This window comes from Pristiophorus japonicus, chromosome 16, assembly GCF_044704955.1.
Source record: "Pristiophorus japonicus isolate sPriJap1 chromosome 16, sPriJap1.hap1, whole genome shotgun sequence".
Lineage (NCBI taxonomy): Eukaryota > Metazoa > Chordata > Chondrichthyes > Pristiophoridae > Pristiophorus > Pristiophorus japonicus.
In genome coordinates, this window is record NC_091992.1 from 77,993,089 (window position 1) to 78,010,695 (window position 17,607).

General features: G+C 46.1%; 1 protein-coding gene across 1 annotated transcript in view; it reads left to right on the plus strand.

The window, feature by feature from the left end:
- Positions 1–17,607, plus strand: part of LOC139226612 (E3 ubiquitin/ISG15 ligase TRIM25-like) — a 66,774-nt gene that overhangs the window by 11,802 nt on the left and 37,365 nt on the right. The window contains exon 4 of the mRNA XM_070857478.1: positions 9,229–9,394. Coding sequence (XP_070713579.1) covers positions 9,229–9,394 — 166 coding nt within the window. The remainder of the gene's footprint in view (positions 1–9,228; positions 9,395–17,607) is intronic.

Here is a 17,607-nt window from a genome sequence, read left to right on the forward strand (position 1 = left end):
AGAGTATAAAAGCAGAGAAGTCCTGCTACAATTGTACAGGATATTGGTGAGGCCACACCTAGAGTACTGCGTACAGTTTTGGTCTCCGTATTTAAGGAAGGATATACTTGCATTGGAGACTGTTCAGAGAAGGTTCACTAGGTTGATTCCGGAGATGAGGGGGTTGACTTATGAAGATAGATTGAGTAGGTTGGGCCTATACTCATTGGTGTTTAGAAGAATGAGAGGTGATCTTATCGAAACATAAGATAATGAGGGGCTCGACAAGGTGGATGCAGAGAGGATATTTCCATTCATAGGGGAAACTAAAACTAGGGGACATAGTCTCAGAATAAGAGGCCACCCATTTAAAACTGAGATGAGGAGGAATTTCTGTGGAATTCTCTGCCCCAGAGAGCTGTGGAGGCTGGATCATTGAATATATTTAAGGTGGAAATTAGACAGATTTTTGAGCAATAAAGGAATAAAAGGTTGTGGGGACTGGGCAGGGAAGTGGAGCTGAGTCCATGATCAGATCAGCCATGATCTTATTAAATGGCGGAGCAGGCTCAAGGGACCAAATGGTCTACTCCTGCTCCTATTTCTTATGTTCTGATGTTCTTACACTGACTGTTACATTGGCTACAGTCCAGCACAATATCAAAGATGGATTGAAAAATTGTCACAGAGCCTAGGTTGCTTCTGATTGGTTCGTTGCCTTAGCAGCCTTGAGTCCTGCTCATGTTTTCAGAAACAATTTCTTTCCTATAATTCCTCCATTATTTGTAAAAAAAATAAACAATGCAAACTGCACATCAATTACCTATGGCAGTGCATAACTTAGGTTTCATTGACCCACTGTAGTGTGACTCCCAGCGAGCGGGGTCCCAGGGAAAGGAAGCAGGAGATGAGCAATGCTCCACCATGCTTCACTTGCAATGCTGCACCTACTGCAGGTTCAGGCTCAAACCCAGGCCCAGCGAAGGTTGCCAGCGAAGGTTGCCAACTCTGCTTGGGCGTATTGCTGGAGTTGTCATAACATGACCTCGTGCCTCAAACCGCCCCGCCCCCACACTCTCGCCCTTGACACGTCCATCCTCGTGGTGCACCACCTTCCCAGACCAATTGTGTTACGTCTTGAATAAAGAGTCAGACTAGATACTGCAAGCTCAAAGTAAGATGTGACCGTCGTCCTTTATTACAGATCTCAGAGTGCCTCTCCAACCTGTGAGGCCTCCTTATATATAGGTGCTCCCAAGGAATTGTGAGATCCCTTGGGACTCCAGGGGATAAGCCCTCTGGTGGTTAGACATGGTATTTACAGGTTTACATACATAACAAATTAGAAAGTGATTAGACTTTTCATTACCCGATTGGATGATTCTTGACTTTCAGTCATAGGATATACGGCACAGAAACAGGCCATTCGGCCCAATCAGTCCATGCCTTTTTTCCACATGTCCAATATTTTTATAACTAGTAAACAAAAGCGCTCATAGAAAAAAATTAAAGCACAATTTTTTTATTGCCCCTGTGATGTTTCTCCTGGCTTGCTCGCAGCGGTGTGCTGGCAATTAGTCTTTAATTCCTGGAGAGTCCAAGGCAATCCAGGAGGGTTGGTAACTCTAGGCCCAGGCTCAAATCCAGGCCCAGACACAAGCCCAGCCCCAACCCCAGCTCCGTGATCGGGTAGACAGAGAGAAACTAGTTCCCTGGTTGGGAAATCTAGGACTAGGGGACATAGCCTAAAGATTAGAGCTAGGCCTGTCAGGAGTGAAGTTAGGAAACACGCACAGGGCGGCAGAAGTTTGAAACTCTTTTCTGCAAAAGGCCGTTGATGCGGGGTTAATTGTTAATTTTAAATCTAAGATTGATAGATTTTTGTTAACCAAGGTTTCTAAGGGATATGGGCCAAAGGCAGGTACATGGAGTTAGGTCACAGATCAGCAGTGATCTCATTGAATGGTGGAACAGGCTCGAGGGCTGTAATGTATACACCTGCGAGTATGCTCACAGGTTTGTAGAGCTGTTGAAACTGACCCCTGTCTAGACGGAATTCCTCATCGGCGCCAAGCCATGAAACCTCCCTGGGGAGCTGGCACCTCACACCTTGAGCCTCCTCCAGGAAATCCCCTCTGTGTCTTTTAGTTCCGCACAGAGGGGATTCCTGTATGGGTTGCTCTTGCACTCTCTCCACATTGCCATCCTCGTCTGCCATCCGGACACGCCTTGACACACCACCTTGCTGTCCGGAGGAGGCGGGGGTCCCCAATGGAGTGCTCTCTACACGGGAATCCTCCCTCTATGTATTGGAAACTTGGCCTGGAGGATATTGCACGGGGCAGTCCCGTACAATCGTTTTTTAAGTCGGTTCACAGACTCCCAGGCTGCTTGCAATTTCTGCAGTCTGGAGGAGTCCGTGTTCCATGTGTATGTGGAGTGCACAAGAGGTTGCAGCCCCTGTTCCAATATTTGAAGGGGCTGCTCCTCGATTTTTGGCTGTTCTTCAGTCCCACGTTCCTGATCTTTGGGCACCCGGTGTGGAGGGGAGCGGGCAGGTTGGAAGGCTTTCTCATGGCTGATCCGATCATGGACTCAGTTCCACTTCCCTGCCCGCTCCCCATAACCCTTTTGTAATGTCTGTAAGCTTGTAATGCTTGTAGCTCCACACTGTGGATGTGGACGTATTGTGTACTGCAACTGTATAGTTAATAATAAACAGAACAGGCACTTTCCGGAGAGTTCCGAGAGAGCAGCCTGCCATCTTAGGAAGCTGTGTGTGCTGTGCTCTGTGAAGATATCACATTTGGCGGCGAGATGGGAGATTTTTCGGATGTTTAAAGCTTAAATTTTGTTGGTGAAGGATTCAGCCAGCCGACAGAAGACTTTGGAAGTTTCTGTCTTTGGAAAAAAAAGCTACAAAATCCGAGGTAAAAAAACAGCACATGGTGTGAATAGCTAGAGATTAAAAATGGCAGGTGTAATCGGTTATTTGGGTGAATATAGACACGACCGGGAACGTTTTAAAGCGTATGTGGATCGACTAGAAATGTATTTCACTGCAAATAACATAATTGAAGTTCCAGACAATGCAGTCCAGAACCGGGCTACGTTGGAACATAAGAAAGCGATCTTCTTATCGGAGGCAGGTCCGGCATTATACGAAACCCTTGTAAATCTGCTTGTGCCTGATGAGCCAAAGAACACAACGCTTAAAGAGATTTTAACGAAGCTGGAGCAGTACTATAACCCCAAACCGTTAGAAATTGCTGAAAGCTATCGTTTCAGGATTTGGAATCAAAAGGCGGATGAAAGTATCGCTGATTACATCATAGCATTAAAAAAGCTATTGATGCACTGTAGTTTTGGAAACTTTCAAAACCGAGCATTACGGGATCGTTTTGTTTGTGGGGTGAAAAATGATGCGATCAGAAGGAAGTTATTGATGACAGATGACTTAACTTTTGAGATTGCTTGTCAGACAGCGAGGTCGATGGGCATGGCCGAACAATATTCCCGAGAATTAAATAATAATTACGGTCGTCAGTCAACCGAGGTAAATCACCTGCAGGTTCAAAATAAAAGACGGCCATGGCCGAAAGTCTCAGAAACTGCAAATTCTACCAGAGTGTCGAAGTCGTGCTATAGGTGCCTGGGACCACACATTGCTCAAAGTTGTCCATACGTGAAGGCAGAGTGTTTCTTCTGCAGAAAGACTGGGCATCTTGCGAAGGCATGCCGACTGAAGGGTAAACTAGTTTTTAAAGCTATGAGTCCAGCATTCAAAGCTATGAGTCGAAATCCAAAGAGACTTCATAGCATGGAAGAACAACAACAGGACGAGGAGATGTTAGAGTTACACATCATCAGGAGCACGATGTTAACGGACAGCGATTCGGAAAGCCTCAAAATCCACATAGATGTTGTGGGATTCAAGATACCAATGGAAATTGACACGTGTGCCTCCGTGAGTGTAGTACCGGAGTCACTGTACCACGACAAATTGCGTGATTTCCAACTGGAGAAATCCAAGATAGAGCTGCGAGGCTACTCGGGAGAGAAAATTCCTGTAGTAGACTGTATCACCGTACCGGTGAAATATAAAGATCAATTTCAGAACTTGCTTCTAATAGTCGTGAAAGGAGACAAGACTGCTTTACTAGGAAGAAATGGTTGAGCTCACTGAAGCTGAATTGGAGTAAGATTTTCTGTGTGGAAGCGAGATTTTCATCAACGGAAGAGGTTATCAAGAAGTATCCGAAGGTGTTCTGCGAAACGGGCAGTCTGATCCAAGGCTTCAAAGCGAGTGTCAGGTACAGAAGGACGCTAGATCGGTTTACTACAAGCCACGTTCTGTACCATATGCACTCAAGGAGAAAGTTGAGCAAGAACTCAAAAGACTAGAGACTGAGAACATTATTTGTAAGATAGATCGATGTAATTGGGCTACACCAATTGTTGTTGTACCTAAGTCTGATGGTAAGGTAAGGTTGTGTGGTGATTATAAGGTAACCGCAAACCAGGTTCTAGAGGGTAATGTCCCCAATACATTGCCGAATATAGAAGATTTGTTCACAACACTGACAGGTGGTCAGATCTTCTCAAAACTGGATCTTACGAATGCCTACTTACAGCTTGAACTAGATGAGGAGTCCAAGTCATGTTTGACTATAAATGCTCATCTAGGCCTATATTAGTTTAATAGGCTACCGTTTGGAGTGCCTTCTGCCCCTGCCATATTCCAAGGGGTGATGAACCAGATTTTGCAAGGTATTGAAGGGGTAGTATGTTATTTGGTTGACATACTAATTTCAGCACCAAATAGACAAATTCATAATAACATTTTGAATTAAGTCCTCAAGCGGCTAGAGAAGCACAGAGTACGAGTGCGAGTTATTTAAAAACTCAGCGGAGTACTTAGGGTGCAGAGTAGACAAAGATGGTTTACATCCAACCATGGAAAAATTGGATGCAATTAGAAATGCACCCACTCCCAGGAATGTCACTGAACTTCATTCATTCTTAGGTCTTTTGAACTATTATGGGAAGTTCCTACCAAATTTGGCTACAGTATTACATCCACTGAATGAACTTTTGAAAAAACAGGTCCAGTGGAAGTGGTCAAAAGAATGCGATACGGCATTCAAGGAGTGTAAAAACAAATTGGTAGAGAACACCATGTTAGTTCACTATGATATATCTAAGGAGATTAAACTAGCATGTGATGCCTCTCCGTATAGAGTTGGGGCAGTAATCTCTCATGTATTAAGTAGTGGGGAGGAGAGACCAATTGCTTTTGCTTCAAACACTCTCAGTGCCAGTGAGAGAAATTATGCGCAAATTGAAAGGGAAGCTTTGGCATTAATTTTTGAGGTCAAGAAGTTTCACAAATACTTGTATGGTCGTAAGTTTACCATTGTTGCGGACCATAAGCCCCTAACAGCAATCCTCCATCCAAAGACCCCAGTTCCAACATTAGCTGCAGCCCGAATGCAGAGATGGGCTTTGATTTTGTCAGCATATACAAATGATATTGAATACAGACGATCAGCTGATCACAGTAATGCTGATGCAATGTCTAGATTGCCTTCCCCATCACAGGTTACACCCGATAGGGAAGAAGTGTTTTATTATTCATACATTGATGAACTGCCAGTCACAGCTGAAGAGATTGGTAGAGCAACCAAACGTGACCCAGTGATGTCAAAGGTGTATGAGTATATTGCAAATGGATGGCCAAACCAGGTAACAGACAAAGATACACATCCATTCTTCATTCCTAGGAATGAATTATCAGTCGATAAAGATTGTATCATGTGGGGTGTATGAGTGGTTATACCAAATAAATTCAGGTCCAAATTATTAGGAGACCTCCATGACCAGCACCTGGGAATGTGCTTGACCAAGAGTTTTGCATGCAGTTATTTATGGTGGCCAGGTCTTGATAAAGATATAGAGTACATCGTGAGTCAGTGTACGACATGTCAATCGGTAAGCAAGCAACCACCACCAGTACCATTACAGCAATGGAAATGGCCTCCCAGGGTGTGGCAAAGGCTACATATTGATTTTGCTGAGTTAGATGGACAACAATTGTTCATTGTAATTGATAGCCATTCAAAGTGGGTTGAGGTGTTTCCAATGTGGAAAATAACAAGTAAAACATTGGACATTTTACGAAAATTATTTTCTGCATTTGGGCCTCCCTGAAGAAATTGTTTCGGATAATGGACCACAATTTCGTTCAGAAGAATTTGCACAATTCACGAGCAAAAATGGTGTGAAACATACCAAGGTTCCACCATATCACCCTGCTTCGAATAGTGCAGCAGAGCGCACTGTACAAATTGTAAAACGTGCCCTCATAAAACAAATGTTAGATCCAAGTCCAAGAAAACGACAGTTGTCATTGGATCACAAATTGGCTAATTTTTTGATTACATATCGAAATACTCCTCATACAACTACTGGTAGAACACCAGCAGAGTTGTTTCTCAAACGACAGCCACGAACCAGATTCTCATTGTTAAAGCCAAATTTGGCACAGTCTGTAGAAGAGACACAATTAAGAGAAAAAGAGAATCATGATAAAGGGAGAGTAAAAGAGAGAAGAGTGAAATTAAACCAGAAGATGTGAGTGAAGAACCATCACCATAAATGGGTAAAGTGGTTACCCGGAAGAGTGGTGAAGATATGTGGTCCTCGCACATATTTGGCAAAGATGTTTGATAATGGACAGGTTAGGTTTGTCCATATTGATCATATTTTACCTACAGACATGGAAGGAGTTGAAGGTGGAAATGATTCAATTATTTCTGACTCATCAGATAGTTTTGATATACCAGTAGCAAATCCTAAATCCAATGTACTGGAAACAAATCCAGGAGAGAATCAGAATGAAAGTCTGAGTCCAAGTCAGGGAAACAAAGAGCTTGAAGTTAGAGTGAGTTCAAATGAAAATCAAGAAAATTCCATGAAGGAAAATGTTCCTCAGAATGAGCCTCAAATGAGTGTGAAATCAACACCATGTTTGGAAGGTTGTGTTCGAGAGCGAAGGTATCCTCTTCGAAACAGAAAACAAGTGGTAAAGTTAAATTTGCAAATATGTATAAAAATGAAAGTTATTTATGATGTTTGTTATGATGGCTTTTTCATTAAGGAGGGAGAAGGGAGAAGTGTAATGTCTGTAAGCCTGTAATGCTGGTAGCTCCACACTGTGGATGTGGACGTATTGTGTACTGCAACTGTATAGTTAATCATTAAACAGAACAGGCACTTTCCGGAGAATTACGAGAGAGCAGCCTGCCATCTTAGGAAGCTGTGTGTGTTGTGCTCTGTAAAGATATCACACCTTTACTCCCTTGATGCTCAAAAATCTGTCTATCTCTGTCTTAAATTTATTCAATGACCCAGCCTCTACAGCTCTCTGGGGCAGAGAATTCCACAGCTTTACAACCCACAGAGAGAAGAAATTCCTCCTCATCTCAGTTTTAAATGGATGGCCCCTTATTCTAAAATTATGCCCTCTAGTTCTAGTCTCCCCCATTAGAGAAACATCCTCTCTGCATCCACCTTGTCGAGCCCCCTCATAATCTTATACGTTTCGATAAGATTACCTCTCATTCTTCTGAATTCCAATGAGTAGAGGCCCAACCTCCTCAACCTTTCCTCATAAGTCAACCCCCTCATCTCCGGAATCAACCTAGTGAACCTTCTCTGAACTGCCTCCAAAGCAAGTATATACTTTTGTAAATATGGAAACCAAAACTGCACGCAGTATTCCAGGTGTCTCCTCACCAATACCCTGTATCACTGTAGCAAGACTTCATTGCTTTTATGATCCGTCCCCTTTGCAATAAAGGCCAGGTTTGAGCTGTGTTTTCTGGAGGCCCATTTTCTGCAGGAATCAAGGCCCCTGAGGCAGTGGCTCTGGAGCAGATTTTCAACATCGCCTGGGCAGTAACTGGAATGAAAATCAGGCAGGTTGTAAAACGGGTGGGTGATCCACTCCGGCAGGTCACAGCTCAGGCAGAGAAGGTGAAAATGACCCCATTGATTCTCCCACTTTTGCCGAGATCATGTAGAAAACAAGCGCAGGCAGCGGAAGGAGCGTGCAGCAAACCAGTCCCACCCTTTCCCTCAACCACTGTCTGTCCCACCTGTGACAGAGACTGTAATTCCTGTATTGGACTGTTCAGTCATCTGAGAACTCACTTTTGGAGTGGAAGCAAGTCTTCCTCGATTCGGAGGGACTGCCTATGATGATGATGATTCTCCCCCTAATTTATAAAGGTTTTCTAACTGGCTGTCACAGATTACTAACATTCACGTTGGCGCCATTTGATGATGAGCAGTGTCCTGGCCAACACTGCTCCCCCAACTAACACCACCAATAATCACATTAACTGACAATTGATCCCATTGCTGGCTGTGGGATCTTGTTGTGAGGAAAATGGTTCTCGTGACTGTGAGGGAAATGGCTGCCGCGTCTGCTTACAAAATAGACGCTGCACTTCAAATGTAATTCATTGCACGCGACGAGCTTTGGGCCATAATAAGGTACTGTACAAATGCAAATGCTTACTTTTCTTTCTATTAGTTTGCTTCCTGTGGGTAAATTTGCATATATTAACATATTAACATAAATGACCGATATGTTGAGAAATTTTACCTCTTGACTTTTACGTACTCCTGGCTGGCCTCCCACATTCTACCCTACGTAAACTTGAGGTTATCCAAAACTCAGCTGCCCGTGTCCTAACTCGCACCAAGTCCCGATCACATTGGCTTCCAGCTAAGCAATGCCTCAATTTCAAAAGTCTCATCCTTGTTTACAAATCCCTCCATTGCCTCGCCCCTCCCTATCTCTGTAATCTCCTCCGGCCCCACAACCCCCCGAGATGTCTGCGCTCCTCTAATTCTGCCCTCCTGAGCATCCCTGATTATAATCGCTCAACCATTGATGGCCGTGCCTTCAGCTGCCTGGGCCCCAAGCTCTGGAACTCCCTCCCTAAACCTCTCCGCCTCTCTTTCCTCCTTTAAGACGCTCCTTAAAACCTACCTCTTTGACCCAGCTTTTGGTCATCTGCCGTTATTTCTTCCTATGTGGCTCGGTGTCAAATTTATTTGTTTTATCTTATAACACTACTGTGAAGTGCCTTGGGAATATTTTCTACGTTAAAGGCGCTATATAAATACAAGTTGTTGTTATGATTCCTTTGAAGTAATGTAACACCGTTAATGTTCCAGGAACATCGGAGGTTAAACAGACCCGTGGAGCCTCTCCCTTTCTCCCATTGCGAGGTTAATGCCAAATTTTCTGCTGTGGAAAGCACCATGACTGAACTGTCCAATCACATCGCAGAGCAACTGCACAGCTGCTTCGACCCACATCTGGAGGCAGAAGTGTGCAAAGGTCAGTCGCATCGTGTTGCAACCAATCGGGCACAGAGGTGGCAGTGAGTCTACTGGTGCGGGAGAGGGTGGGTCCCATTCCCCATTCCCCACCAACCATCCCCCCTTCCTACTTGGTACCTGAGAGGCAAGGGCTGTGGGAGAGATGGAGGCCAGCGAGTGGGGGGTGGCGGGGGGGCGAGATGGGGTGGGGGGGGGGGTGGGGGCGGGTGGTGGGACAGGGAAATGGGCCGAGGATGTCCTGACTGTGTTCACACCTCACAGTGGCCAAAATTGGCACTGCCAGTGGTCTGGGACCAGGCTGTGCTAGGCCATGGTAGGCTGAAAACAGTTACAGGAGAAAAATGGGATGACAAAATATTCATCAGGTTGTGCCCCTAGGGAGCGATGTAAGCAAGGTGACCTTCATCATAGGTGGTCCCACCAAAAGGGATGGGTTCACAGGTGTTTCAATGAAGGACCTGATGTTCTAGTCCTGAACTCCAATTGAGGGGGTGGAAGATGCCTGTGGATTTTTTTTTACGTATGGTGACCGTTGCACACCAGCCACCACACGGGCTTGACAGAGCTAGGCATTGGTCCAGTGGCAAGGGTTAACCAGGACGACTGAAGACCAGCTCTGCTGCATGGACCTAGTGTCACACATATCGCAGTGTGGGCTGGCCCATGCTGCCCCTGGGCCCTCGCCTCTTCTGGGCCCCGAACCCTCATCTTAAGGTGACCTTAAGGGTGCCTGAATGCCCAGACTCACTTCCTTAGGACCCCTAAAGACCATGCATAATGAGAGAGTCATTTTGCTTCAGTGTATCATCAGTTATGTTTCAAATTGATAATTTTTCAATAACCTCATCAGACAGTCTTCCCCTTCCTCCTCCCACCCCAAAATTTCCTCCTCCCCTAAAGGGGGAGGAGGGGTGTTGGTGACTCTTGATGGGTTATGGATGCATAGGAGCAGGCTGCTCGCCTGTACTGTGTCATGTCGCCGATGTCCTGGCCAATATTTATCCCTCATCCAACATCACTAAAATAGATTATCTAATCATGTGTTTCATTGCTGTTTGTGGTAGCTTGCTGCGCAGAAATTGGCTGCTGCGTTTCCGACATCACGACAGTGACTACAATTCAAAAGTGATTCATTGGCCGTAAAGCGTCTTGGGATGTCCCGAGGACAGGAAAGATGCTTTATAAATTGGTTCATTCTTTCCTTTCTTTCTTAATTTTCGATCCAAGGGAACGGGCGAAGGCAGGATATTCCACTGGGGAAGGCTTTGCATCCAAACCAAGCCCTGTCCACACAGGTGCACTTTTGATGGAAACACTGAGAGGCAGAGTGAGATAGCACGGCATCCTTTCACCTCCAGGACCTGCGGTCTAACCCAGGACCAACTGAGGGGCTTGAAAGGCCCCCACTCTATGCTGGCTGTACAGTTTCTCAGTGAAATGAGCCCGACGCAGTCTCAGCACGGTTTCCAGTGGGCGTTAGACTGTGAGCAAACTGGTGGTCTCGGTCTGAGCAGTCAGTCAGAACCTGCGGTGGGCAATGGAAGGTGACCCAGTGCGGCACCATGGGATGTGGCACTGAATCTGGCTATCGAGCTCAGGTCTTACAGTTTTACTCCCTTTCAAAAGAGTGAAAGAAAACAACAAGTACTGGAACTCTGAACGACAAACAGAATATGTCTTCTAATCACCTCAATTCCAACCTCATCAGACAGCAGGTCAAGGCTTCGAATAATACAAAAACAAAATACTGCAGATGCTGTAACCTGAAATAAAAGCAGAAAATGCTGGAAACAGAGTTAACGTTTCAGGTCGATGACTCTTCGTCAGAACTCTCCTGAAACGTTAACTCTGTTTCAATCTCCACAGATACTGCCTGACCTACTGAGTATTTCCAGCATTTTCTCCCTTTATTTCAGATTCCAGCATCCACATATTTTGTTTTTGTCTTTTATTTCTAACAATGATTTTCAGCATTTTCTTCCTCTGTATATAACCACATGCTGTACCTGCCCTAGGAGTGTTTGATGGGACAATGTAGAGGGAGCTTTACTCTGTATCTAACCAGTGCTGTAACTGCCCTGGGAGTGTGGGATGGGACAGTGGAGAGAGAGCTTTACTCTGTATCTAACCCATGCTGGACCTGCCCTGGGAGTGTTTGATGGGGTAATCAGGAAGGCGAATGGAATTTTGGCCTTCATTGCAAGAGGAGTGGAATACAAAATAGGGAGGTCCTGCTGCAACTGCACAGGGTATTGGTGAGGCCGCACCTGGAGTACTGCGTGCAGTTTTGGTCACCTTACTTAAGGAAGGATATACTAGCTTTGGAGGGGGTACAGAGACGATTCACGAGGCTGATTCCGGAAATGAGGGGGTTACCTTATGATGATAGATTGAGTAGACTGGGTCTTTACTCGTTGGAGTTCAGAAGGATGAGAGGTGCTCTTATAGAAACATTTAAAATAATGAAAGGTATAGACAAGATAGAAGCAGAGAGGTTGTTTCCATTGGTCGGGGAGACTAGAACTAGGGGGCACAGCCTCAAAATACGAGGGAGCCAATTTAAAACCGAGTTGAGAAGGAATTTCTTCTCCCAGAGGGTTGTGAATCTGTGGAATTCGCTGCCCAAGGTAGCAGTTGAGGCTAGCTCATTGAATATATTCAAATCACAGATAGATAGATTTTTAACCAATAAGGGAATTAAGGGTTATGGGGAGCAGGCGGTTAAGTGGAGCTGAGTCCACGGCCAGATCAGCCATGATCTTGTTGAATGGCGGAGCAGGCTTGAGGGGCTAGATGGCCTACTCCTGTTCCTAATTCTTATGTTTATGCTTATGTTTATGAGCTTTACTCTGTATCTAACTAGTGCTGTACCTGCCCTTGGAGTGTTTGATGGGATGGTGTAGAGGGAGCTTTACTCCGTATCTAACTAGTGCTGTACCTGCCCTGGGAGTGTTTGATGGGACGGTGTAGAGGGAGCTTTACTCTGTATCTAACCAGTGTTTTACCTGCCCTGGGAATGTTTGAAGGGACAGTGTAGAGGGAGCTTTAATCTGTATCTAACCGGTGCTGTACCTGCTCTGGGAGTGTTTGATGGGACAGTGTGGAGGGTGCTTTACTCTGTATCTAACTCATGCTGTACCTGCCCTGAGAGTGTTTGATGGCACAGGGTCGACGAGCTTTACTATGTATCTAACCCGTGCTGTACCTACCCTGGGAGTGTTTGCTGAGACAGTGTAGAGGGTGCTTTACTCTGTATCTAACCAGTGCTGTACCTGCCCTGAGAGTGTTTGATGGGACAGTGTAGAGGGAGTTTTACTCTGTATCTAACCAGTGCTGTACCTGCTCTGGGAGTGTTTGATGGGACAGTGTGGAGGGTGCTTTACTCTGTATCTAACACGTGCTGTACCTGGTCTGGGTGAATTTGATGGGACAGTGTAGAGGGAGTTTTACTCTGTATCTAACCAGTGCTGTACCTGCTCTGGGAGTGTTTGATGGGACAGTGTGGAGGGTGCTTTACTCTGTATCTAACACGTGCTGTACCTGGTCTGGGTGAATTTGATGGGACAGTGTAGAGGGAGCTTTACTCTGTATCTAACCAGTGCTGTACCTGCTCTGGGAGTGTTTGATGGGACAGTGTGGAGGGTGCTTTACTCTGTATCTAACTAATGCTGTACCTGCCCTGAGAGTGTTTGATGGGACACTTTAGAGGGAGCTTTACTCTGTATCTAACTCGTGTTCTACCTGCCCTGGGAATGTTGGATGGGACAGTGAAGAGGGAGCTTTACTCTGTATCTAACTCATGCTGCACCTGCCCTCGGAGTATTTGATGCGACAGTGTAGAGGGAGCTTTACTCTGTACCGAAGCTGTGCTGTACATGCCCTGGGAATGTTTGATGGGGCAGTGTAGAGGGAGGTTAATTCTGTATCTAACCCCTGCTGTATCTGCCATGGGAGTGTTTGATGGGGACAGTATAGAAGGAGCTTTACTCTGTATCTAACCCGTGCTGTACCTGCCCTCAGATGTTTGCTGCGACAGTGTGGAGGGAGCTTTACTCTGTATCTAACCCGCGCCTCACCTGCCCTGGGAGTGTTTGCTAGGATAGTGTAGAGGGAAATTTACTCTGTATCTTACCAGTGCTGTACCTGCCGTCGGAATGTTTGATGAGACACTGGAGAGGGAGTTTTAATCTCTCACTAACCATGTGCTGTACCTGCTCTGGGTGTTTTTGATGGGACAGTGTAGAGGGAGCTTTACTGTATATCTAACCCATGCTGTACCTGCCCTGAGAATGTTTGATGGGACAGTGTAGAGGGAGCTTTACTCTGTATCTAACCCGTGCTGTACCTGCCCTGAGAGTGTTTGATGGGACAGTGCAGAGCGAGCTTTACTCTGTATCTAACTCGTGCTGTAATTGCCCTGGGAGTGTTTGATGGAACAGTGTAGAGGGAGCTTTACTCTGTATCTAACACGTGCTGTACCTGCCCTGGGAGTTTTTGATGGGACAATGTAGAGGGAGCTTTACTCTGTATCTAACCCATGCTGTACCTGCTCTGGGAGTGTTTGATGGGGTAATCAGGAAGGCGAATGGAATGTTGGCCTTCATTGCGAGAGGGATGGAGTACAAAAGCAGGGAGGTCCTGCTGCAACTGTACAGGGTATTGGTGAGACCGCACCTGGAATACTGCGTGCAGTTTTGGTCACCTTACTTAAGGAAGGATATACTAGCTTTGGAGGGGTACAGAGACGATTCACTCGGCTGATTCCGGAAATGAGGGGGTTACCTTATGATGATAGATTGAGGAGACTGGGGCTTTACTCGTTGGAGTTCAGAAGGATGAGAGGTGATCTTATAGAAACATTTAAAATAATGAAAGGTATAGACAAGATAGAAGCAGAGAGGTTGTTTCAACTGGTCGGGGAGACTAGAACTAGGGGGCACAGCCTCAAAATATGAGGGAGCCAATTTAAAACCGAGTTGAGAAGGAAGTTCTTCTCCCAGAGAGATGTGAATCTGTGGAATTCGCTGCCCAAGGTAGCAGTTGAGGCTAGCTCATTGAATATATTCAAATCACAGATAGATAAATTTTTAACCAATATGGGAATTAAGGGTTATGGGGAGCAGGCAGTTCAGTGGAGCTGAGTCCACGGCCAGATCAGCCATGATCTTGTTGAATGGCGGAGCAGGCTTGAGGGGCTAGATGGCCTACTCCTGTTCCTAATTCTTATGTTTATGCTTATGTTTATGAGCTTTACTCTGTATCTAACTAGTGCTGTACCTGCCCTGGGAGTGTTTGATGGGACGGTGTAGAGGGAGCTTTACTCTGTATCTAACCCATGTTTTACCTGCCCTGGGAGTGTTTGATGGGACACTGTAGAGGGAGCTTTACTCTGTATCTAACCCGTGTTTTACCTGTCCTGGGAGTGTTTGATGGGACAGTGTTGAGGTAGCTTTACTCTGTATCTATCCCGTGCTGTATCTGCTCTGGGACTGTTTGATGGGACAGTGTAGAGGAAGCTTTACTCAATTCTAACCCGTGCTGTACCTACCCTGGGAGTGTTTGATGGGACAGTGTAGAGGGAGCTTTACTTTGTATCTAAACTGTGCCGTACATGCCCTGGGAATGTTTGATGGGACAGTGTAGAGGGAGCTTTAATCTGTATCTAACTGGTGCTGTACCTGCCCTGAGAGTGTTTGATGGGACAGTGCAGAGGGAGGTTTGTTCTGTATCTAACCCGTGCTGTACCTGACCTGGGAATGTTGGATGGGACAGTGAAGAGGGAGCTTTACTCTGTATCTAACCGGTGCTGTACCTGCCCTCGGAGTATTTGATGCGACAGTGTAGAGGGAGCTTTACTCTGTACCGAAGCTGTGCTGTACATGCCCTGGGAATGTTTGAAGGGACAGTGTAGAGGGAGCTTTAATCTGTATCTAACCGGTGCTGTACCTGCCCTGAGAGTGTTTGATGGTACAGTGTAGAGGGAGGTTAATTCTGTATCTAACCCCTGCTGTATCTGCCATGGGAGTGTTCAATGGGGACAGGATAGAAGGAGCTTTACTCTGTATCTAACCCGTGCTGTACCTGCCCTGATAATGTTTGATGCAACAGTGTGGAGGGAGCTTTACTCTGTATCTAACCCGCGCCTCACCTGCCCTGGGAGTGTTTGCTAGGATAGTGCAGAGGGAAATTTACTCTGTAAGTTACCAGTGCTGTACCTGCCGTCGGAATGTTTGATGAGACACTGTAGAGGGAGCTTTAATCTCTCACTAACCATGTGCTGTACCTGCTCCTGGTGTTTTTGATGGGACAGTGGAGAGGGAGCTTTACTCTATATCTAACCCATGCTGTATCTGCCCTGAGAATGTTTGATGGGACAGTGTGGAGGGAACTTTACTCTGTATCTAACTAGTGCTGTGTACCTGCCCTGGGACTGTTTGATGGGACAGTGTAGAGGGAGCTATACTCTGTATCTAGCTCATGCTGTACCTGCCCTGGGAGTGTTTGATGGGACGATGTTGAGGGAGCTTTACTCTGTATCTAACCCGTGCTGTACCTGCCCTCGGAGTGTTTGATGGGACAGTGTGGAGGATGCTTTACTCTGTATCTAACCCGTGCTGTACCTGCCCTGGGAGTGTTTACTGAGACAGTGTCGAGGGAGCTTTACTCTGTATCTAACCCGTGCTGTACCTGCCCTGAACGTGATTGATGGGACAGTGTAGAGCGAGCTTTGCTCTGTATCTAACTCGTCCTGTAATTGCCCTGGGAGTGTTTGATGGGACAGTGTAGAGGGAGCTTTACTCTGTATCTAACCCGTGTTTTACCTGCCGTGGAGTGTTTGATGGGACAGTGTAGAGGGAGCTATACTCTGTATCTAACCCGTGCTGTACCTGCCCTGAGAATGTTTGATGGGACATTGTGGAGGTAGCTTTACCCTGTATCTAACTAGTGCTGTACCTGCAGTGGGAGTGTTTGATGGGATCGTGTAGAGGGAGCTTTACTCTGTATCCAACCCGTGCTGTACCTGGCCTGGGAGTGTTTGACGGGACAGTGTGTAGGGAGCTTTACTCTGAATCTAACTAGTGCTGTACCTGCCCTGGGAGTGTTTGATGGGACAGTGTAGAGGGAGCTTTACTCTGTATGTTACCCGTGCTGTACATGACCTGGGAATGTTTGATGGTACATTGTAGAGGGATCTTTACTCTGTATCTAACCCATGCTGTACCTGCCATGGGAGTGTTTGATGGGGACAGTATAGAGGGAGCTTTACTCTGTATTGAACTCTGTCCTGGACCTGCCCTGGGAGTGTTGGGTGGGACAATATAGAGGGAGCTTTAATCTGTATTTAACTCATGCTGTACCTACTGTGGGAGTGTTTGATGGGACAGTGTGGAGGGAGCTTTACTCTGTATCCAACCCGTGCTGTACCCGCCCTGAGAGTGTTTGCTGCGATAGTGTAGAGGGAGCTTTACTCTGTACCTAACCAGTGCTGTACCTGCCCTCGGAGTGTTTGATGGGACAGTGTAGAGGGAGCTTTATTCTGTATCTAAACCGTGTTGTACCTACCCTGGGTGTATTTGATGGGACAGTGTAGAGGGAGCTTTATTCTGTATCCAACCGGTGCTGTACCTGCCCTGGGAGTGTTTGCTGAGACAGTGTAGAGGGAGCTTTACTCTGTACCGATGCTGTGCTGTACATGCCCTGGGAATGTTTGAAGGGACAGTGTAGAGGGAGCTTTAATCTGTATCTAACCGGTGCTGTACCTGCCCTGAGAGTGTTTGATGGGACAGTGTGGAGGGAGCTTTACTCTGTATCTAACCCGCGCCTCACCTGCCCTGGGAGTGTTTGCTAGGATAATGTAGAGGGAAATTTACTCTGTATGTTACCAGTGCTGTACCTGCCGTCGGAATGTTTGATGAGACACTGTAGAGGGAGCTTTAATCTCTCACTAACCATGTGCTGTACCTGCTCTGGGTGTTTTTGATGGGACAGTGGAGAGGGAGCTTTACTCTATATCTAACCCATGCTGTACCTGCCCTGAGAATGTTTGATGGGACAGTGTGGAGGGAACTTTACTCTGTATCTAACTAGTGCTGTGTACCTGCCCTGAGAGTGTTTGATGGGACAGTGTAGAGGGAGCTATACTCTGTATCTAGCTCATGCTGTACCTGCCCTCGGAGTGTTTGATGGGACGATGTTGAGGGAGCTTTACTC